Raw genomic sequence first — 23,609 nt, forward strand, 5'->3', positions numbered from 1 at the left:
TTCTATGTTATGTGTTTCTATGTTGGGTTAAATGTGTTGCCTGATATGGTTCTCAATTAGAGGCAGGTGTTTGACGTTTCCTCTGATTGAGAACCATATTAAGGTAGGCTGTTCTCACTGTTTGTTTGTGGGTGATTGTTCCTGTGTCTGTGTCTGTTGCACCACACGGGACTGTTTCGTTTGTTCGTTCGTTTGGCTAGTCTTTCCTGTTCGTGCGTTCTTCGTGTCTATGTAAGTTCTCAAGTTCAGGTCTGTCTACGTCGTTTATTGTTTTGTAGTTTGTTTAAGAGTTTTTCGTGTTCGTCTTGTCTTTAATAAATATCAATTATGTCTGCATACAACGCTGCGTTTTGGTCCGACCCTTACTCCTTCTCCTCATCCGAGGAGGAAGAATTAGACAGCCGTTACAACTGTCAACACTGTTTTAATCCAGTACGGTCAACACTGTTTTAATCCAGTACTGTCAACAATGTTTTAATCCAGTACTGTCAACACTGTTTTAATCCAGTACTGTCAACACTGTTTTAATCCAGTACTGTCAACACTGTTTTAATCCAGTACTGTCCAACATTGTTTTTATTCAACACTTTTACAAAACATAAATGTGCTTCTCCCTACTTCCACTCGTGCTGAGTAGCCGTGCTTCAACAGGCCTGTTGTTTTATTATCAGCAGCTCGTCAGGTCTATTTTAATATCCAGGAATATTTCACTTTTCTGGTCATAGGAACAACATGAATTGGAGCATGAGGCAGAAATAATGTGATGCGACTCGAGTTTGGCCATCAGGTGGAAGACGGTGTCCCCTCTCTCTGGTCAGTCTCACCGGAGGAAAGAAGAAAGCAGGGACTATGAGAGGTGGACCCTCTGCTGCGCTCTCCCTCCGCTGAGACTGACCATCAGTCCAGTAAAATAAAAAATATAATTATTTCAATTTATGCTCAGCTGAGCCTTGCAAATGATACAACTGATCTATTTTGTCATCAAAGCTCGAGTTTTGAAATATAATATGGTCTGAAAAGAACAATATTGTCAGGAAGGCATAAAGCCAATATGTTGTGATAATGTATTAGGCCTACTGCACAAACCTAATTCCTACACAACAGTTTTATTAGGTTACTGTTGCATAGGCTTACATTATTAAGTCCTGTTTTTAAAGAATATCTGAGTGGTAGATCTCGGCTTGGAAAGTGATCTTGTCTCAGAAAAGGTTGGTGACCATAAAGGGTTTTACTGGCGCCACTTACGGCGTGTTCTCTGACTTCCTGACAGTGGCAGCACAGTTGTAGAACTTGTATTCACTGGACGTCACCTCGATGCCGTGGTTGACCAGGATCTTCACCTGCATCGTCACAAAGTCTGAACACAATATGACAAAACAGTCCATTAATCTGAGAGGAAATGTTAGCCTGGTCACCTGACTGGTTTCCTGCTACTGAATAAAACACAATGTTGCCTTGTTTGGCAAGACAAAGACTAGTTAGTTAAAGAAACAGACTGATATCCAGGCTAAAACAGTATAGAGACCCATCTACCACCCAAGGAGCTAAGGACCCGGGTTAGGACCAGTATTCAGGAGGACTCACCCTGCTTGTATGTGGAGAGGGGATGTTCACAGGGTCAGGGAGGGCACAGGTGACCTTCTGGTCCATCACCTCAGCTTCACTAGTGTCCGAACCAAATCTGCACTCGATAATGTCAGAAGGGCCGATCTTGGGGAGGGAGGGATGTCGATTTCAACCTGGACAGGGAGAAAAACAGGTTTTGAGAACACAAAAAAAGATAACAAAAAAAGAATGATGAAAAAAAAAGTAAAATAAGAGAGCGATGAGAGCGAGAGAGAGAGAGAGCTATACAAAATTGATGGAAAGTGGTGTTGGGGGTAAAACCATACGACATTATAAACTCCATGGTAGCACAACAACAAGTGTGCGGTTAAAATAGGCAAAAAACACACACCTTTTCTTTCCAGCAGGGCCGTGGGGGGAGACAGGGATGCACCTTAAGCCCCCCCTCTTCAACATATATATCAACGAATTGGCGGCGGGGCACTAGAAAAGTCTGCAGCACCCGCCTCACCCTACTAGAATCTGAAGTCAAATGTCTACTGTTTGCTGATGATCTGGTGTGCTTCTGTCACCAACCAAGGAGGGGCCTACAGCAGCACCTAGATATTCTGCACAGATCTGCCAGACCTGGGCCCTGACAGTAAATCTCAGTAAGACAAAAATAATGGTGTTCCAAAAAAGGTCAAGTCGCCAGGACCACAAATACAAATTCCATCTAAACACTATTGCCCTAGAGCACACAAAAAAACTATACATACCTTGGCCTAAACATCAGCGGCCACAGGTAACTTCCACAAGCTGTGAACTATCTGAGAGACAAGGCAAGAAGGGCATTCTATGCCATCAAAAAGGAACATAAAATTCAACATACTAATCTGGCTAAAAATATCTGGCTAAGGATCTGGCTAAAAATATTTGAATCAATCATAGAACCCATTGCCCTTCATGGTTGTGAGGTCTGGGGTCCGCTCACCAACCAAGATTTCACAAAATGGGACAAACACCCAAAATTCTGCATGCAGAATTCTGCAAAAATATCCTTCGCGTACAACGTAGGAACACCAAATAATGCATGCAGAGCAGAATTAGGCCGGTACCCACTAATTATCAAAATCCAGAAAAGAGCCGTTAAATTCTACAACCACCTAAAAGAAAGTGATTACCAAACCTTTCATAACAAAGCCATCACCTACAGAGAGATGAACCTGGAGTCCCCTAAGCAAGCTGGTCCTGGCTCTGTTCACAAACAGACCCCACAGAGCCCCAGGACAGCAACACAATTAGACCCAACCAAATCAGAGAAAACAAAAAGATAATTACTTGACACATTGGAAGAATTAACAAAAAAACAGAGCAAACTAGAATGCTATTTGGCCCTAAACAGAGAGTACACAGTGGCAGAATACCTGACCACGGTGACTCACCCAAACTTAACGAAAGCTTTGACTATGTACAGACCCAGTGAGCATAGCCTTGCTATTGAGAAAGGCCGCCATAGGCAGACATGGCTCTCAAGATAAGACAGGCTATGTGAACACTGCCCACAAAATGAGGTGGAAACTGAGCTGCACGTCCTAACCTCCTGCCCAATGTATGACCATATTAGAGACACATATTTCCTCAGATTACACAGATCCACAAAGAATTCGAAAACAAACCCAATTTTGATAAACTCCCATATCTACTGGGTGAAATTCCACAGTGTGCCATCACAGTAGCAAGATGTGTGACCTGTTGCCACAAGAAAAGGGCAACCAGTGAAGAACAAACACCATTGTAAATACAACCCATATTTATGCTTATTTATTTTCCCTTGTGTACTTTAACTTTTTATGGCTGCAGGGGGCAGTATTGAGTAGCTCCGATTAAAGGTGCCCATTTCAAACGGCCTCGTACTCAATTCTTGCTCGTACAATATGCATATTATTATTACTATTGGATAGAAAACACTCTCTAGTTTCTAAAAACCGTTGAATTATATCTGTGAGTCAAACAGAACTCATTTGGCACAAACTTCCTGACCAGGAAGTGGAAATTCTGAAATCGAGGCTCTGTTCTTCTTCCTGCCTATAAATGGGCATGATACATAAGAGTCTACGTGCACTTCATAGACCTTCCCCTGGATGTCAAGAGGCTGTGAGAGAAGAAATTTCGTGTTTATCTTGGTCTGAAGTGGAATACAGGCTCTTTGTATGACGTGTCCCTCATTTCCGGTACTCTGGGGAGCGCGAGGTGGACAGTGGGATTGCCTTCTGTTTAGCTGCCGTTATGGACGACTACTATCTCCGGCTTGGATTTTATTTTGATACATGTGACCATATCATCGTAAAGTATGTTTTTTCAATATAGTTTAATCAGATTATTGACATTTTTTCGGGAGTTTTGCCGTGTTCCGTTCTCTGACTTTGTTGACGATGGAGAGATCCGTGCCACTTGGCTAGTGCGCGTGCTAAATCAAGAGGGAAGTTGCCGTTCTAAATCCAAATAACGATTGTTCTGGACAAAGGACACCTTGTCCAACATTCTGATGAAAGATCAGCAAAAGTAAGAAACATTTTATGATGCTATTTCATATATCTGTCGAACATGTGAACTAGTCGTGGGCGCCCAACGTTTGGGTACTCTAGCTATACCGAAGCTGCATATCGTAATGAAGTTATTTTTAGAATTCTAACACTGCGATTTCATTAAGAACTAATGGATCTATCATTTCCTATGCAACATGTATTTTTTAGTTATGTTTATGAATAGCTATTTGGTCAGAATATGTGTGTCAGAAAAAGTGTCAGGAAAAATCCGGACGTAGTGGGAAAAAGTAGCTAAGTTAGCACAATGTGTAACCATTGGTTTCAGCTCTAAATATGCACATTTTCGAACAAAACATAAGTGTATGTATAACCTGATGTTATAGGACTGTCATCTGAGGAAGAAAATCAAGGTTAGTCAAAAATTATATATCTTTTGCTTGTTTGTTACGATCGCTTACTTTTGCTAATGGGAAATTGCTTGTGTTTTTGGCTATTGTGGTAAGCTAATATAACGCTATATTGTGTTTTCGCTGTAAAACACTTGATAAATCGGAAATATTGTCTGGAATCACAAGATGCCTGTCTTTCAATTGCTGTACACTATGTATTTTTCAGAAATGTTTTATGATGAGTATTTAGTTATTTGGCGTTGGTGTCTGTAATTATTCTGTCTGCTTTCGGTGCAATTTCTGATTGTAGCTGCAATGTAAACTATGATTTATACCTGAAATATGCACATTTTTCGAACAAAACATAGATTTATTGAATAACATGTTATAAGACTGTCATCTGATGAAGTTGTTTGTTGGTTAGTTTGGTTGGTTCTTGGTTAGTTAGGTTGGCTTTGTGCATGCTACCTGTGCTGTGAAAAATGTCTGTCCTTTTTTTGTATTTGGTGGTGAGCTAACATAAATATACGTGGTGTTTTCGCTGTAAAACATTTTAAAAATTGGACATGTTGGCTGGATTCACAAGATGTGTACCTTTCATATGCTGTATTGGACTTGTTAATGTGTGAAAGTTAAATATTTAAAAAATATATATTTTGAATTTCGCGCCCTGCACTTGAGCTGGCTGTTGTCATAAGTGTACCGACGTCGGGCTTGCAGCCATAAGACGTTTTTAACCATTTGTACATTGTTACAACACTGTAAATAGACATAATATGACATTTGTAATGTCTTTATTCTTTTGAAACTTCTGTATGTGTAATGTTTACTGTTAATTTATATTGTTTATTACACTTTTGTATATTATCTACCTCACTTGCTTTGGCAATGTTAACACATGCCAATAAAGCCCCTTCAATTGAATTGAATTGAAAAGAGAGAGAGAGAGAGAGAGAGAGAGTGTGTGTGAGACAGAGAAACAAGAGAAAAAACTTCCTCTTGAATACAAAGAGGTCCATTGAGGAAATCCTCTCAATGCAATTATTTTTCAAATCACAGGACTGGTTATGTGACAAAAACTCAAGTTCCTGGAGAGAATTGAGATGAAATGGAGTGAAGTGACTGATATCTGGTTTAAAAATGTACACAGTTCATTAATCCAGAACTGACCCAGAAAGCTCATTTCAGAGAGAGAGGTTAGAGAGTGTGTGTGTGTGTGTGTGTGTGTGTGTGTGAGTGAGAGTGAGTGAGAGTGAGTGAGAGTGAGTGAGTGAGTGAGTGAGAGTGAGTGAGTGAGTGAGTGAGAGTGAGTGAGTGAGTGAGTGAGTGAGTGAGTGAGTGAGTGAGTGAGTGAGTGAGTGAGTGAGTGAGTGAGTGAGTGAGTGAGTGAGTGAGTGAGTGAGTGAGTGAGTGAGTGAGTGAGTGAGTGAGTGAGTGAGTGAGTGCGAGAGAAATGCACTGAAAAGGAGCAGAGCTTAATGGAATTGACTAGAGTTAAACTCAGAATGAATGAATTCAGAATGAAGCAAACCCAGCACAACAGATGATCTTTCACACTGGAGAGGACAGCTGCCAATGACAGGGAAAGTAGACATGTACACTCAACCACTCAGTACCTGCTTGGTCTTCCTACAGCTGAAGCTGGGTGGGTTAAAGGCCTGGATCTGAACACACTGCTGGTTGGGGCTCCACAGCCACGTGTTGTCATCCTCAGCCCTGGGACAGTCTCCCTTCCTGGTACACCTGGAGGAGAACAGACCAGTCACACCCTGGACCACAGCTAACCCTGGACCACAGCTAACCCTGGACCCCAGCTAACCCTGGACCACAGCTAACCCTGGACCACAGCTAACCCTGGACTACAGCTAACCCTGGACCACAGCTAACCCTGGACCACAGCTAACCCTGGACTACAGCTAACCCTGGACCACAGCTAACCCTGGACCCAAGCTAACCCTGGACCACAGCTAACCCTGGACTACAGCTAACCCTGGACCACAGCTAACCCTGGACGACAGCTAACCCTGGACCACAGCTAACCCTGGACCACAGCTAACCCTGGACCACAGCTAACCAGGAGTCTAGACTACAGCTAACCAGGAGTCTGGACCACAGCTAACCCTGGACTACAGCTAACCAGGAGTCTGGACTACAGCTAACCAGGAGTCTGGACTACAGCTAACCAGGAGCCTGGACTACAGCTAACCAGGAGTCTGGACTACAGCTAACCAGGAGTCTGGACTACAGCTAACAGGAGTCTGGACTACAGCTAACCAGGAGTCTGGACTACAGCAAACCAGGAGTCTGGACTACAGCTAACCAGGAGTCTGCTACCTGTATCCAGGCCCAGTTCATCACTGATAGGAGCTAAAGAGAGAAAATAGTCCTGGACCATCTATAACAGGAGAAAGACATTTATAAGTTAGATTGTATTATTCATTGAAAATATCAATGAACAGCAGGAAATATTGCAGCTATAACCAATGTTCCCCTAAAAAATTGTCACTGAGCAAATTTCAAGTCTGCTGAGCGCAAATTTGAACATTGTCAAAATTCTGTGCAACTTCTAGCGCACGTTTACTGTGAACACTGAGGCTGTACCCACTTTAAGTTACAGTTTTACTGTGAACACTGAGGCTGTACCCGCTTTAAGTTACAGTTTTACTGTGAACACTGAGGCTGTTCCCTCTTTAAGTTACAGTTTTACTGTGAACACTGAGGCTGTACCCGCTTTAAGTTACAGTTTTACTGTGAACACTGAGGCTATACCCGCTTTAAGTTACAGTTTTACTGTGAACACTGAGGCTGTACCCGCTTTAAGTTACAGTTCTAACAGTGGTCAAGTAGGCTACTGTGGCTATTTGTTCATAATGTCTGTAGACCTACCAGAGTGGCCTACCATCAAAAACAATGCAGAAAATGCATCCCATAACATTTTAATGGAAATATCTGTTCTATCATTCCGCCTACAGTAGCAGCCAATGTGTGGTGTTCAATGTGTGGTGTACATTCCATGAGACTTTTTGAATAAAACATGCAGGGCTTAATATGAACCTGTTTATCCACTTGTCCTTCAGACAAGGAGGTGACGGAAAATGTTGTGTTGATGCAAGAAACCACTTTTCTAAATATAATGTATTATTATTCCCATACCATTATTACAGAGTATCAGACAAATGATGCTTCCCTCTGTCTAATGGCCACATAGCTTATTCAAGCCTGTCTCAAAATACAACACTGCCCCTTTAAGACAAAAAAAATCTCTTCACCTGACTCGCTTTTCAAAGATGACTAGAAATGTACACATTTTGTGCTCTTGTAGGAAGCAATCCCTCCCCTATTGCTGACTACAAATGATCTATAACTGGGATAATAACTCACTAACTAGCAAAGGACATGAACAAACGTGCACATGTGGCTACATGCATCTCTGATTGGTTAAGGCGCAGCGGTCTGTGTGATTGAGCTCAGTCGTGCCTGTCAATGCAATAGAATCCAACTTCTGCCTACAACAAAAAATCTTGCATAGTTTGTTTTGTTTCGGTATGTTGCATTGAAAGCGTGGATTCAATCACAATTCCAACAGTAAAGGGAAGCGTTGATAGTGTTAACTAAGGGGGAAAACTCTAGAAAGTTGAGTGAAGTTGAATCTCGTGCTTCTCTGCGCAGGCTGGTATTTCTTCTGCGAGGCAGTCTGAGGAGCTGCAGACAGCTTAGAGGGACTGTCCGGGAGTATCTGTCCGGGGGTATCATCAGATGGGGCCACAGTGTCTCCTGACCCCTCCTGTCTCAGCCTCCAGTATTTATGCTGCAGTAGTTTATGTGTCGGGGGGCTAGGGTCAGTTTGTTATATCTGGAGTACTTCTCCTGTCTTATCCGGTGTCCTGTGTGAATTTAAGTATGCTCTCTCTAATTCTCTCTTTCTCTCTTTCTTTCTCTCTCTCGGAGGACCTGAGCCCTAGGACCATGCCTCAGGACTACCTGGCATGATGACTCCTTGCTGTCCCCAGTCCACCTGGCCGTGCTGCTGCTCCAGTTTCAACTGTTCTGCCTGCGGCTATGGAACCCTGACCTGTTCACCGGACGTGCTACCTGTCCCAGACCTGCTGTTTTCAACTCTCTAGAGACAGCAGGAGCGGTAGAGATACTCTTAATGATCAGCTATGAAAAACCAACTGACATTTACTCCTGAGGTGCTGACTTGCTGCACCCTCGACAACTACTGTGATTATTATTATTTGACCATGCTGGTCATTTATGAACATTTGAACATCTTGGCCATGTTCTGTTATAATCTCCACCCGGCACAGCCAGAAGAGGACTGGTTACCCCTCATAGCCTGGTTCCTCTCTATGTTTCTTCCCTGGTTTTGGCCTTTCTAGGGAGTTTTTCCTAGCCACCGTGCTTCTACACCTGCATTGCTTGCTGTTTGGGGTTTTAGGCTGGGTTTCTGTACAGCACTTTGAGATATCAGCTGATGTAAGAAGGGCTACATAAATACATTTGATTTGATTTGGGGGAACATTGGCTATAACTGGTACTGTACTCACTTGCCCTGCAGCACACACCAGCCACAGTAGGGGTCTTTCTGTGCCACGCAGGACTGGCAGTCTGTCTTCAGGTGGCACGCCTGCACTGGCACCTTGGTGATCTATGAGCAAAACAAAAACGGCTGATTCAAACATTGCTTGGATATCGTACTAACCAAAATGCATGGAATGCCTCACACTGATGAAAATCTACGCTCTGGAATAAAGTTCCACGTTAAGTTCCCGGCTCACCTTCTTCTCTGTGGTGATGTAGAGGTGTGTGAGGCTGGTGTCAAACAGCAGGTTCTTGTTGACCTTGTCCCCGGTGTTCTCCCCAGGGGCGCGGCCGTACACCTCTGGACTGGTCGACAGGTGCAGCTTCAACACCTACGTTACATTAGCAGAAAGAAGACAGAAAAGGCGGCTGGGTCGATGCAGAAGACGTTAGTCAACTATTAAGGAAAATACATACAAGTCAGAGCAGCCTATAGAATAACATTCCAGCAGGACGTGTTTCTGTTTAGCAGACACTCTTATGCAGAGCAACTTGTAGTCAGTGCATTTAGCTAAGGTAGGTAAGACCAACTACATATCACAGTCATTGCTTTCCTCAAGTAAAACTTTCTTCAAAGAAGCAGCGATTAACAAAACCAGTTACAGTGCTAGTGGAAGACAGACAAGTGTGAGTGGAAGAAAGGCAAGTGTTAGTGTTGGCGTGAGAAAGACCAGTGTTGGCGTTAGTGTTAGAAAGACAATATTGCAATAGTAAGGTGGTAGCTAGCAGTGACAGGTCAACAGTAAGGTGTTAGCTAGCAGTGACAGGTCAACTGTAAGGTTGTAGCTAGCAGTGACAGGTCAACAGTAAGGTGTTAGCTAGCAGTGACAGGTCAACTGTAAGGTGTTAGCTAGCAGTGACAGGTCAACTGTAAGGTTGTAGCTAGCAGTGCCAGTTCAACAGTAAGGTGTTAGCTAGCAGTGACAGGTCAACTGTAAGGTTGTAGCTAGCAGTGACAGGTCAACTGTAAGGTTGTAGCTAGCAGTGACAGGTCAACTGTAAGGTTGTAGCTAGCAGTGCCAGTTCAACAGTAAGGTGTTAGCTAGCAGTGACAGGTCAACTGTAAGGTTGTAGCTAGCAGTGACAGGTCAACTGTAAGGTTGTAGCTAGCAGTGACAGGTCAACTGTAAGGTTGTAGCTAGCAGTGACAGGTCAACTGTAAGGTTGTAGCTAGCAGTGACAGGTCAACAGTAAGGTGTTAGCTAGCAGTGACAGGTCAACAGTAAGGTGGTAGCTAGCAGTGACAGGTCAACAGTAAGGTGTTAGCTAGCAGTGACAGGTCAACTGTAAGGTTGTAGCTAGCAGTGACAGGTCAACTGTAAGGTTGTAGCTAGCAGTGACAGGTCAACTGTAAGGTTGTAGCTAGCAGTGACAGGTCAACTGTAAGGTTGTAGCTAGCAGTGACAGGTCAACTGTAAGGTTGTAGCTAGCAGTGACAGGTCAACAGTAAGGTGGTAGCTAGCAGTGACAGGTCGTCCGCGAAACAACGGCTCTTTTTGGGGGAACGTCGAGAACTGAATCTCATCTGTGAAAGAGCTGTTCCATTTGTCTCCCTGATTGGCTCGCTGCGACTGCTGCGGTTTGAGCTCCAGACAACCATTATCTGGAGTTCAGTCAGAGAAACATTCTCTGAAGATGGTAACTCAACCATTATCTGGAGTTAGGGTCAGCTGTAGTCTCTGAAAACCTTATTGTGGTCCATGCAGGCGGAAGAAAAATGTCACGTAAACCATTTAATTGAACTCGTGTCACAATTTGACATAAAGGTAGGCAACCCCTTATATTTTTCATGGTTTTTCATCCATTTGTAAGAACTAATGAACAAAGATCTGTTTGGGAGCCAAAAGACCCAGCTCAACGAAAATACTTGGAATGTCCATCACTGTTAGCTAGTACCTCTCCTAAAGTGGTCCCCAGGAAGGCAACGGCGTGCTCCGTTTCCACAGCGACGGCCACAGCGGTCATCAGGCCCTTCTTGGTGAAAACGGGGTCGGTTGCCAGGGCGAACTCTGCCCTGCTGGCCAGCGGGGAGGGCAGGAGCTCAGCACCACACTTTTGATTGGTCACCATGCCCATCTGAAGAGGGGAGGAATCAATGTCAGATACATTATCTCACTAGTAGGTAGAAGTGATAATGTAGCAGTTATTACATTATATTTACATCCTCTTGTACATTTCATTGTAGAAGAGCAACGACCATAACTTCAAGGTAAACTACAAAACCATCAATTGTTCAAAACCCTTGACTGGAGGGGCTGGTCAGGCTACAAACCTCATTTTCAATTTTACACAGCTCGTCTGACTTGGAGGAGTACGGGGAGTAGACGGCAGACGTCTTGTTTATTTTTCCCTTGGTGCTGTAGCAGGCTCCTATGATCTCCACCAGTCTCTGGTTGATGGCCCTCAGTGGGTACATACATACTGCCGAGCTGGAGCTGTCGTCGTCTGAGCTGAACACCACAAACACAACCTGACAGGAATACACAAGTCTCTGTTGTTAACTCACTGTTCTTACGGTTCAGACTTGCCTGCTTAAGTAAAGGTGAAATGCCCGCTTTATCTGTCCAAACTCATTTGTGGGATTCAATCTAATTCAAACAACTATCTGTCCCCTTAGGGCAATTCTATTAGGGGTTATATAATTGAATTGGGGTATAGAATTGAACTGGTTAGTGGATTAAGTTTAAATTGTTAGAGGGGGAAAATAAATACATACTTTATCCTGGGCTCCAACCGGTCCGTACCGGCCAGAGGAGCTCATATTCCTGGCCAGGGCTTCTCCTGGGAGGGCCACGTAGGCTGCCTGGACCTTGTTGTACTTGTTCCCCGCACTGCAGTTCAGCTGGAGCTCTGTGTACGAGTAGTAGTTGTGGTCGTTCTCACACATCCTGGAGATAAAGGTGAAGTTCTTGGTTCCTGAATCCTGGGCACCCAGGGTTCTGGAGAACAGGAAGTAGACAAAGCCCTCGTCCTGGAAGAAGAGACACATAAAAAAAGAGAGAGGGGGAAATAGAGAAAGTGGGGAAAAAAGGAGAGAAAAAGAGTGAGATAGAACAGAATGAGTTCCATGAATCAGTATTTGTCTTTCAGTCTTGTTGTACCGTTGTAATCACAGACAGGCTCCGAGGGGATGTTTGACACTGCTGTGTGTGTAAAAGGGGTTTCTCCGTCTCTTACCTTGAAGACGTGTCTGAAGTCATGGAGGTAGCGCAGTGTGAAGGGGTTGGACTGGACGGCCGAGGCCTCGATGATGCTGTCGAACAACACCCAGTCTTGATGGACCTGGAGGATACGGGTGCTGATCAGCTTGGTGCTGTCATGGCTGCCGTAGCCCTTAGCCACCTGAAGAGAACAGAGAGTTACCATGGTGACCAGGAAGTAAATACAACATGGTTCAGCTTGGTGCATTCGTGGCTGACATAACCTTTACACACCTAGGATGAGACCGAGGGAACAGAACATGGGAAATTCACTTATCTAGTACCTTTACAATTTTAAATCCCAATACAACATCAGCATTGCGATTGCAAAGCCAGGATAGTGGGTTCGATTCCTGGGACCACCCAATACGTAAAACATTTATACAAGTCGCTTTGAATAAAAGTGTCTGCTAAATGACATTACTGTGATATATCACGGAGCGGTTAGTCCACCTACCAGGAAGACGGTGAAGTTCTCCCTGTCCTTGCTGAAGTAATAAGACATGACCCCTACTACTGACACACTCTCCTCAGCACTGGCCACGTACGACTTCTCTCCGTTACTATCGCTGAAGTACAGCAGCTGCTCTACATTAGACAGGTTCCTCAGAGAACAGATTCCTCTGTACAGACTCCCACACACTATCAAGGTGTCTTTGGATGGATGGATGAGGAGCAGTTTGTTATGGTTGTCTGTCTCCACTGCTTCCTCGCAGGAAGTCACGGGCGGGGGACACTGGCGGTTGTCCAATTCGGGTCCTGTTCTGGTGTGTGCCTCGGGGTGCAGGGATTGGTCCAGTTGGTAGAGGGCGTTGACCGTGCCCACATACAGCCGGCTGGTGATTGGGTCCTGGACTACGTTGTTGATGAGGGTGTCAGAGGTGAACTCGTTGTAGGCGGAGCCGAGGAGGGAGAGAGACGACATCGCCAAGATGGCAGCCAGGACCCACCGCCACGCCATCTCTGGTGGAGAGGAAGGGAAAAATAATTATGTTAAGCTTTGTCTCTTTGTAACTTGGTAGAGAAAGAGAGGGAGAGAGAGGTAGGAGGGAGAAAGAAGAAGAGGAAGGAAGGAGTGAGAGGGGGAGAAGAGAGGGAAGAGAGTGAAGGGAGGGAGGGAGGAGGTAGGAGAGAGAGACTGAGGAGATCGAGGAGAAAGGGGGAGATTAGGAACTAATCTTAATCATTCCATCCTATTAGTCTTTCTGTGACTTTGTAACTTAGTAACCACAGACAGGCCTGAGGGGACGTTTCAACAGCTAATAAAAAAAGACATGAAGGATTACAATGTTTAATAACATTCCTTCTATAAAATGTTTTTTTTAGCAGTAAGTTATTCAGTTCTACTTCAGCGTTCCTACCTGTCCACTCTCATTATTATTCATTCTCATCCTTCCCTTCCCACTAAACATAAAGGAGGGAAAATCAATTCACTCGCTCCCCTAACTCCCCTCAGATGTTGATCAGTGAATTTGACACGGACGATAAAATAAAAGAGAGGATCAGGAAAGGATCAGGAGAGGAAAGGATCAGGAGAGGAGAGGATCAGGAGAGGAGAGGATCAGGTGAGGAGAGGACCAGGAAAGGATCAGGAGAGGAGACGATCAGGAGAGGAGAGGACCAGGAGAGGAGAGGATCAGGAGAGGAGAGGATCAGGAAAGGATCAGGAGAGGAGAGGGCCAGGAGAGGAGAGGATCAGGAGAGGAGACGATCAGGAGAGGAAAGGATCAGGAGAGGAGAGGGCCAGGAGAGGAGAGGATCAGGTGAGGAGATGACCAGGAAATGATCAGGAGAGGAGACGATCAGGAGAGGAGAGGACCAGGAGAGGAGAGGATCATTGCACAGGTCTTATTTTCACGATTTGGACATTAATTCGCTTTCCAAAGCTAATAAACATGTGGAAATGTGAGCAGCATTTTGTATTCCAAGTTGAATTAGTTAGGGAGCGTAAACATAGTACAAACTTTCTTTACATTCAAATTTCAATAGTTCCTTGGTCATGTGACCTAATGACTTCAAAAAAGGTTCAGTATGTCCACTGACTACCCTTCTATATTGCACACCATTTAGTTTGTCCATTTTCATCTCATATGGTTTTACATTAAAAAAAAAATAATGTAGAATTTCAATAGCTCCTTGGTCATGTGACCTGGTGACTTCCAACACGGTTCAGAATGTACACTCAGTGGGCCTACACATTGCACACCCTTTGGTTTGTCCATTTTCATCTCACAAGATTTTAAAATAATTTTTCAAAATGTAGAATTTCAATAGCTCCTTGGTCATGTGACCTGGTGACTTCAAACACGGTTCAGAATGTCCATTCAGTAAGCCTACACATTGCACGCCCTTTGGTTTGTCCAGAATTTCAATTGCTCCTTGGTCATGTGACCTAGTGACTTCAAACACGGTTCAGAATGTCCACTCAGTAAGCCTACACATTGCACACCCTTTGGTTTGTACATCTTTATATCACATGGTTTTACATACATTTTTCTAAATGTACAATTTCAATAACTCCTTGGTCATGTGACCTAATGTCCGCTGACTACCCTTCTATATTGCGCACTCTTGTTTGTGTACTGTAAAATCACGCGGTGTAACGTACATTTTTCATAGTTTAAAATTTGCAATAGCTCCTTGGTCATGTCTGTCACGTTCCTGACCTGTTTTCCCTTGTTTTTGTATTTGTTTAGTATGGTCAGGGCGTGAGTTGGGGTGGGCATTCTATGTTGTGTGTCTAGTTCGTCTGTTTCTGTGTTCAGCCTAATATGGTTCTCAATCAGAGACAGCTGTCAATCGTTGTCCCTGATTGAGAATCATATATAGGTGGCTTGTTTTGTGTTGGGGATTGTGGGTGGTTGTTTCCTGTCTCTGTGTTTGTGTTCTGCACCAGATAGGACTGTCTCGGCTTTCACGTTTGTTATTTTGGTATTTGTTAATGTTCATCGTTTATCGTCTTATTAAACATGTTGAACAATAACCGCGCTGCATTTTGGTTCTCTCCTTCATCCCAGGAAGAAAGCCGTTACAATGTAATTTACACACCTAAGAAGCATGCAGTGGATATACACCCATATAGCATAACTAATTGTTTGTTGTTCTGTTTCATTTGTTCCCAGGGGGGAAGGAGAAGGCACTTTGGGAGTGCTTAGGCAAGAGGCCCGCGGGCATACATATACCTGTAATATATTCAATGTCTAGGCACACTAGGTAAGACCTGGGCGGACCACCCCCTGTATTTTGGTTAGGGCACCAGGTGGTGCTAAGTTAGGTAAGTAGTGGGTAGGCAGGTTAGATAGGAGAGGGGGAAGCTTTGATATTTACTTTCTTTGCTTTGGTTCCGTCCAGCCCCTTTTCCCCATATTACCGTTTAAGGAAATAAATCCTAGTAAACGGTAAATTCTGCCTTTGTCGTCATTTCTCGCACCTACAGTTCATACCTCTTTTGCTTCACGGGGAGTTGATTTGCAGCAAGGTGTTGCGTTCCCTCTTCATAGAGGCGTGCGTAACACTCTAGTCAGGTATCTTCTATATTGTTGCACATTAATAATATTAGTTTGACAATTAGGGGGTTCAGTCCAGTTTTGTGTTTACCCTTTTCTTTAATATTTATCTATAATAATTGGTAGTTCTAAGTACCTATTTTCCCTGTTTTTTATTTTTCCACAGTATTTAACAGCGGTACACAATAGGAGAGAGACAGATAATATCTCCTTTCATTGTTAATATCAACCATAAAGGAAAAGGGCAAAGTACGAGAGCCATGCTATTAATTGTCCAAAGCAGGGATGGAGAGTGAGCTGGTAGGTAGGCTGCAGTGGGTTTGCTGGTCAATACATATACTGAACATGTAACCACAATAATGGTGGCCAGTAAATCAATAAAAATGTGATATTGACAAATTAAGCAGAAATTGTAGACCTTTAATCTTTTCCAACATGTCAACAGAAACTTAACTTCAATTAAATATGAAACATTTCACAGTGTTAACTTTCTTATCCCTGGTTGATGTACATTTCAGAGCCTCTTCAGTGTGGATGGGGTATAGCATACATTTTCAACAACAAAGACTGCACTTCCAGTTTGTGTTCTTTACTCTGTTGAACTCTTTTGTCTTCATTCCTAGTTACAGCACATGGAACCACCGTTGGCATGCAAAACATTCAATCAAAACAAAACGTAACACGTTATAAATAATATCAAATATCAATGCAGTATGACGAATTAGCCATCCATTGTGCTATATCATAAATTGTCTTACATGCCGTCACTGTTGTCAAAAGATTATAAACATGTTAAATAAAGTTACTAACTCAGTCAGTCTTTGGACCACATCCAGGTTCTTTATCAGTGACACACATGAAGCAGTTGTTGGCTTTGTTGAACTCTGAAATCATAGGCATGAACTGAACATATGGCTGTCCCACACAACTACATAAAAAGAAAGAATTTTTCATTTACTTTGAATTAAATGTCATTACATAACAGACATTTTTAGTATATCCTCAGACATTTCATTTTGCAGTTGCTCCATGTGTTTTTGAAGGTTCCATATCAATTTGGGATGTTGGGGAAGTTCTGCGCAACTTCCTTGGCCATCTACACCAAAACATAAAATAGAGTTTTTGACCTAATTTTCACATTATTGAAAATATAACTATCAAACCTGCATTACAAAGACCCCACAGTTGAAGGTGTCCTGCTGCATGGTGGGAGTTATTTCCCCTCTTTTCCACTTTATGTCCGCCCAGTCGTCTTTTCCATGGCAGGGTCTTCTCATTTTGAAGTACTCTCTTTTTTATGTAAACATAATGGAATTCTGATTAGTTATAGGCAAATGAATACACAGGCCAAATGTGTATGCTGTTTTCCTTATCACTATAATCTAGTAGTAATTTAGTAGTAGAGGTAATTTCCTTTATGCCCCATTCTACACACAGCCTAAATTATAGCCACTGAACCATTTACAGGACAATAATAAAAGTAGCATATAGGATCCAACCCTATCACAGTGTGAATACATGTAGAGCGTTTATAGACTTTAAGAAAAAAATATAAAGTGACAGTTTCATCAGTACGTGCTTAAAGAAAGTCATATCACAAAGATCACAGATGACAGTGCCCACCAAATCTATGACCAATAGAGAATGAATTGTAAGCACCAAAGTGTGTTTGTCAAAATTATATCTGAAAATGTCAGTTGTTGAACATAATACTTCTATTTGCAATAGCAATTTATGATATATGCAGTTAAGGAATATTCCATGTACCAACACTACATGTAGGACGGACATAAGACATTCCCACATACAGTATTTTTAAATTTTTTTAATTTCACCTTTAATCAACCAGGTAAGCCAGTTGAGAACAAGTTCTCATTTACAACTGCGACCTGGCCAAGATAAAGCAAAGCAGTGTGACACCAACAGCAACACAGAGTTACACATGGAATAAACAAACGTACAGTCAATACCACAATACAAAAGTCTATATACAGTGTGTGCAAATGAAGTAAGATTAGGGAGGTAAGGCAATAAATAGGCCGTAGTGGGGAAATAATTACAATTTCGCAAATAAACACTGGAGTGATAGATGTGCAGAAGATGAATGTGCAAGTAGAGATACTGGGGTGCAAAGAAAAAAATATATATAAATAACAATATGGGGATGAGGTAGTTGGATGGGCTATTTACAGATGGGCTATGTACAGGTGCAATGATCTGTAAGCGGCTCTGATAGCTGATGCTAAAAGATAGTGAGGGAGATATGAGTCTACTGCTTCAGTGATCTTTGCAATTTGTTCCAGTCATTGGCAGATGCGGGCAGTCATTGGCAGATGCGGGCAGCGATCGGTTGAAGAGCATGCATTTAGTTTTACTTGCATTTAAGAGCAGTTGGAGGCCACAGAAGGAGAGTTGTATGGCATTGAAGCTCGTCTGGAGGTTAGTTAACACAGTGTCCAAAAAAGGGCCAGATGTATATAGAATGGTGTCGTCTGCGTAGAGGTGGATCAGAGAATCACCAGCCGCAAAAGCGACATCATTGATGTATACAGAGAAAAGAGTCGGCCCGAGAATTAAACCCTGTGGCATAGAGACTGGCAGAGGTCCAGACAACAGGCCCTCCGATTTGACACACTGAACTCTATCTGAGAAGTAGTTGGTGAACCAGGCGAGGCAGTAATTTGAGAAACCAAGGCTGTTGAGTCTGCCGATAAGAATGCGGTGATTGACAGAGTCGAAAGCCTTGGCCAGGTCGATGGATACGGCTGCACAGTATTGTCTTTTGTCGATGGCGGTTATGATATCGTTTAGGACCTTGAGTGTGGCTGAGGTGCACCCATGACCAGCTCGGAAACCAGATTGCAAAGCGGAGAAGGTACGGTGGGATTCAAAATGGTCGGTGATCTGTTTGTTAACTTGGCTTTCGAAGACCTTAGAAAGGCAGGGTAAGATAGATATAGGTCTGAAACAGTTTGGGTCTAGAGTATCTCCCCCTTTGAAGAGGGGGATGACCGCGGCAGCTTTCCAATCTTTGGGGATCTCAGACGATAAGAAAGAGAGGTTGAACAGGCTAGTAATAGTGGTTGCAACTATTGCGGCGGATAATTTTAGAAAGAGAGGGTCCAGATTGTCTAGCCCAGCTGATTTGTAGGGGTCCAGATTTGGCACCTCTTTCAGAACATCAGCTATCTGGATTTGGGTGAAGGAGTAATGGGGAGGCTTGGGCAAGTTGCTGTGAGGGGTGCAGAGCTGTTGACTGTGACTGACAAATCACTGCCTATTACTGTGATTAAAAAGAGCATATGAAACATTGTTTTTCATGAGGCCTACCTGTGTACCTTCCTTTAAGCACCTCTGTTTGAACACCTCTCCTGTCCTTGATCCATTCCACATACAGCCATTTGCGGATCTTTTTAGTGTCCATGTGAAAGATAGTTATTGCGAGGATGGAACATTTGTTGATTTAAAAAAATAATAGCTAACACCCATGTAATATGAAGGCCTGCAAATATGAAGGCCTCTAATCGCATGAGATGAAAGTACACAAACAAGAGTGTGCAATATAGAAGGGTAGTCAGCGGACATTAGGTCACATGACCAAGGAGCAATTGAAATTCTGGACAAACCAAAGGGTGTGCAATGTGTAGGCTTACTGAATGGACATTCTGAACCTTGTTTGAAGTCACTAGGTCACATGACCAAGGAGCTACTGAAATTCTACATTTTGAAAAATGTATGTAAAACCATGAGATGAAAATGGACAAACTAAAGGGTGTGCAATGTGTAGGCCCACTGAATGGACATTCTGAACCTTGTTTGAAGTCACCAGGTCACATGACCAAGGAGCTATTGAAATTTTACATTTTGAAAAATTCATGTAAAATTATGTGAGATGAAAATGGACAAACTAAAGGGTGTGCAATGTGTGTCTATACCATCGGGTTAGCTACAACTAGTTTTGAAAGTATTTGGAGTATTTGGTTAACCTGTCTGGCTCTGGCGTTCCGCTAGCAGAACTCCTCCCACATTCCACTGAAAAGGCAGAGCGCGAAATTCAAAAGATATTTTTTAGAAATATTTAACTTTCACACATTAACAAGTCCAATACAGCAAATGAAAGATATACATCTTGTGAATCCAGTCAACATGTCCGATTTTTAAAATGTTTTACAGTGAAAACACCACATATATTTATGTTAGCTCACCACCAAATACAAAAAAGGACAGACATTTTTCACAGCACAGGTAGCATGCACAAAGCCAACCTAACTAACCAAGAACCAACCAAACTAACCAAGAAACAACTTCATCAGATGACAGTCTTATAACATGTTATACAATGTTTTGCTATGTTTTGTTCTAAAAATGTGCATATTTGAGGTATAAATCAGTTTTACATTGCAGCTACCATCACAGCTACCGTCAGAAATAGAACCGAAGCAGCCAGAGTAATTACAGACACCAACGTCAAATACCTAAATACTCATCATTAAACATTTCTGAAAAATCGATGGTGTACAGCAAATTAAAGACAAACATCTTGTGAATCCAGCCAATATTTCCGATTTTTTAAGTGTTTTACAGCGAAAACACAATATAGCATTATATTAGCTTACTACAATAGCCTACCACACTACCGCATTCATTCATCAAGGCACGTTAGCGATAGCAATAGGCACGTTAGCGATAGGGAATAAAACAGCAAAACATATTAATTTTCACTAACCTTCATAAACCTTCATCAGATGACAGTCCTATAACATCAGGTTACACATACACTTATGTTTTGTTCGAAAATGTGCATATTTAGAGCTGAAATCAGTGGTTATACATTGTGCTAACATAGCATCTTTTTCCCAGAATGTGCAGATATTTTTATGACACTCCAACTATTCTGACCAAATAACTATTCATAAACGTTACTAGAAAATACATGTTGTATAGGAAACGATAGATACACTAGTTCTTAATGCAATCTCCGTGTTAGAATTCTAAAAATAACTTCATTACGACATCCAGCTTAGGTATAGCGAGAGAGTGCCCAAACTCAGGGCGCAAACTACTAGTTCACATGTTCGACAGATATATGAAATAGCATCATAAAATGGGTCCTACTTTTGATGATCTTTCATCAGAATGTTGTACAAGGGGTCCTTTGTCGGGAACAATCGTTGTTTGGATTTAGAATGTCCTCTTCTCCAGTCAATTAGCACGGAAAGCTAGCAAAGTGGCGCTAAGCTCTCCTTCCTGAACAAAGGCACACAACGCAACACGCCTAACGTCCCGAATAAATTTCAATAATCTAATAAAACTATATTGAAAAAACATACTTTACGATGATATTGTCACATGTATCAAATAAAATCAAAGCCGGAGATATTAGTCGTCCATAACGACAGCTTTACAGAAGGCAATACCAGGTCCCTTCACGCGCTCTCCAGAAAACAGGAAACTGGTGACACGTCATGCCGAGAGCTATTATTCGACCCCAGATCAAGTTACACACTCAATTTCTTCTCTCACTGCTTGTCGACATCTAGTGGAAGACGTATGAAGTGCATGTATTCTAATAAATATCAAGGACATTAATAGGCAGGCCCTAGAACAGTGCATCGATTTCAGATTTTCCACTTCCTGTCAGGAAGTTTGCTGCAAAAGGAGTTCTGTTTTACTCACAGATATAATTCAAACGGTTTTAGAAACTAGAGAGTGTTTTCTATCCAATAGTAATAATAATATGCATATTGTACGAGCAAGAATTGAGTACGAGGCCGTTTAAATTGGGCACGATTTTCCCCCAAAGTGAAAACAGCGCCCTCTGTCCTCAACAGGTTTTAAAGAGCTATTGAAATTTTAAATGTTTGATTTGTCACTATGTTGACGGTCCCTAACTGCTTTTGGTAGACGTAAGGAAAACTACGGGCGAATATCCGTTGTAAGGACACAAGACGTTTCTACCAAGCATCTGGTGGCTCGTTGTTATCCCAATGTCATAGAACCAGACCAACAATCTGTGTCGATTCCTTCACATCATTCTTAACCAAACTCAGCCGCTGAGAAGTTCAAATACACAGCCATGACCGGTCGCTTACCTCAGGAATTGGTAGTTGAACACGAACTCGCTGTCCTAATCGGTTCGTCTCCTCTCTTTTGACAACCAAACCCCAAACGAAGTCCTATTGTCTACGTTGTCACCGTCCGTAAAAAGTTCAGATCTTCCCCGGGAGAGAAAACATTGTGAGATGCCGAAGGGAGCGAGCGAGCAACGACGCTCTAAATCCCGGGAAATATGACACGGTTTGGAAGTTTGGCACTTTCCCCACGACGAGATTTTTCTTCACGCCCAAAAAACGTAAACACAGAATGAATTCAGATGCGTTTCAGATTCAAAGACGAACACACCTTTGGTTTAAGTCCGCCCTGATGACTTGGCAAGAAACTGCACGTTGAACTGTAACGCCCGCGGTACAGCAGCCAAGAAAAATAGGGATGGAGTATCTTCTCTCACTCCTCCCCCTCTCTCTCTCCCAAGAAAATACACAGAGCCTGTACGGATCAGTTTACACACAAGACGGGAAGAGAGTCTGCAAACTATCGTTGAAGCTGGAGAAAAACAACTGAGCCCTACACCCTCTTCTTTTCAGTGGCAGCGCCCAAGAAAAAGAGGGATGGAGTATCTTCTCTCACTCCTCCCCCTCTCTTTCCCAAGAAAATACACTGAGCCTGTACGTATCAGTTTACACACAAGACGGGGAATAAGGAGAGGGGAGGACTGTCGATAGAATAGGGAGAGGGGGAGACTGTCGATAGAATAGGGAGAGGGGAGGACTGTCGACAGAATAGGGAGAGGGGGAGGACTGTCGATGGACTAGGGAGAGGGGAAGACTGTCGATGGACTAGGGAGAGGGGAAGACTGTCGATGGAATAGGGAGGGGGAAGACTGTCGATGAACTCGGGAGAGGGGGCAGACTGACGATGGACTAGGGAGAGGGGGAAGACTGTCGATGGAATAGGGAGAGGGGGAGGACTGACGATGGACTAGGGAGAGGGGGAAGACTGTCGATGGAATAGGGAGGGGGAGAACTGTCGATGGAATAAGGAGGGGGGAGACTCGATGGAATAGGGAGAGGGGGAGGACTGTCAATGGAATAGGGAGAGTGGGAGGACTGTCGATGGAATAGGGTGAGGGGAGGACTGTCGATGGAATAGGGAGAGAGCAGGACTGTCTATGGAATAGGGAGAGGGGAGGACTGTCGATGGAATATGGAGAGGGGAGGACTGTCAATGGAATAGGGAGAGTGGGAGGACTGTCGATGGAATAGGGAGAGAGGAGGACTGTCGATGGAATAGGGAGAGGGGAGGACTGTCGATGGAATAGGGAGAGAACAGGACTGTCGATGGAATAGGGAGAGGGGGAGGACTGTCGATGGAATAGGGAGAGGGGAGGACTGTTGATGGAATAGGGAGAGGGGAGGACTGTGGATGGAATAGGGAGAGGACTATCGATGGAATAAGGAGAGGGGAGGACTGTTGATGGAATAGGGAGAGGGGAGGACTGTGGATGGAATAGGGAGAGGGAAGGACTGTCGATGGAATAGGGAGAGGGGAGGACTGTCGATGGAATAGGGAGAGGGGAGGACTGTGGATGGAATAGGGAGAGGGGAGGACTGTCGGTGGAATAGGGAGAGGGGAGGACTGTGGATGGAATAGGGAGAGGGGAGGACTGTCGGTGGAATAGGGAGAGGGGAGGACTGTTGATGGAATAGGGAGAGGGGAGGACTGTGGATGGAATAGGGAGAGGGGAGGACTGTGGATGGAATAGGGAGAGGGAAGGAC

At 43.3% G+C, this 23,609-nt stretch overlaps 1 protein-coding gene across 1 annotated transcript; it reads right to left on the reverse strand.

Annotated features, from left to right (window-relative positions):
• Nucleotides 1–1,627: 1,627 nt before the first annotated feature.
• On the reverse strand, nt 1,628–22,440 carry plxnb2a.3 (plexin b2a, tandem duplicate 3). The gene is made up of 10 exons (XM_038996742.1): nt 21,866–22,440; nt 12,725–13,230; nt 12,245–12,409; nt 11,784–12,038; nt 11,340–11,537; nt 10,964–11,143; nt 9,265–9,399; nt 9,034–9,134; nt 6,100–6,226; nt 1,628–1,739 (listed from the first exon to the last, which is right to left on the reverse strand). The coding sequence occupies exons 2-10, from the start codon at nt 13,226–13,228 to the stop codon at nt 1,650–1,652; spliced, it is 1,755 nt and encodes a 584-aa protein (XP_038852670.1). The 5' UTR covers nt 13,229–13,230; nt 21,866–22,440; the 3' UTR covers nt 1,628–1,649.
• Nucleotides 22,441–23,609: the final 1,169 nt, after the last annotated feature.

The sequence above is a fragment of the Salvelinus namaycush genome, chromosome 6 (assembly GCF_016432855.1).
Source record: "Salvelinus namaycush isolate Seneca chromosome 6, SaNama_1.0, whole genome shotgun sequence".
NCBI classification, from domain to species: Eukaryota; Metazoa; Chordata; class Actinopteri; order Salmoniformes; family Salmonidae; genus Salvelinus; species Salvelinus namaycush.

Bases quoted from the DNA above. Each gene is read 5' to 3' on its own strand.
- plxnb2a.3 (XM_038996742.1), bottom strand. From the start codon at position 13,228: ATGGCGTGGCGGTGGGTCCTGGCTGCCATCTTGGCGATGTCGTCTCTC. The intron at 11,538-11,783 runs GTATGTATTTAT...TATTCCTGTCAG, and splicing joins CGGTTGGAGCCCAGGATAAA to GTTGTGTTTGTGGTGTTCAG. The intron at 11,144-11,339 runs GTTTGTAGCCTG...TCCCCTCTTCAG, and splicing joins TGTGTAAAATTGAAAATGAG to ATGGGCATGGTGACCAATCA.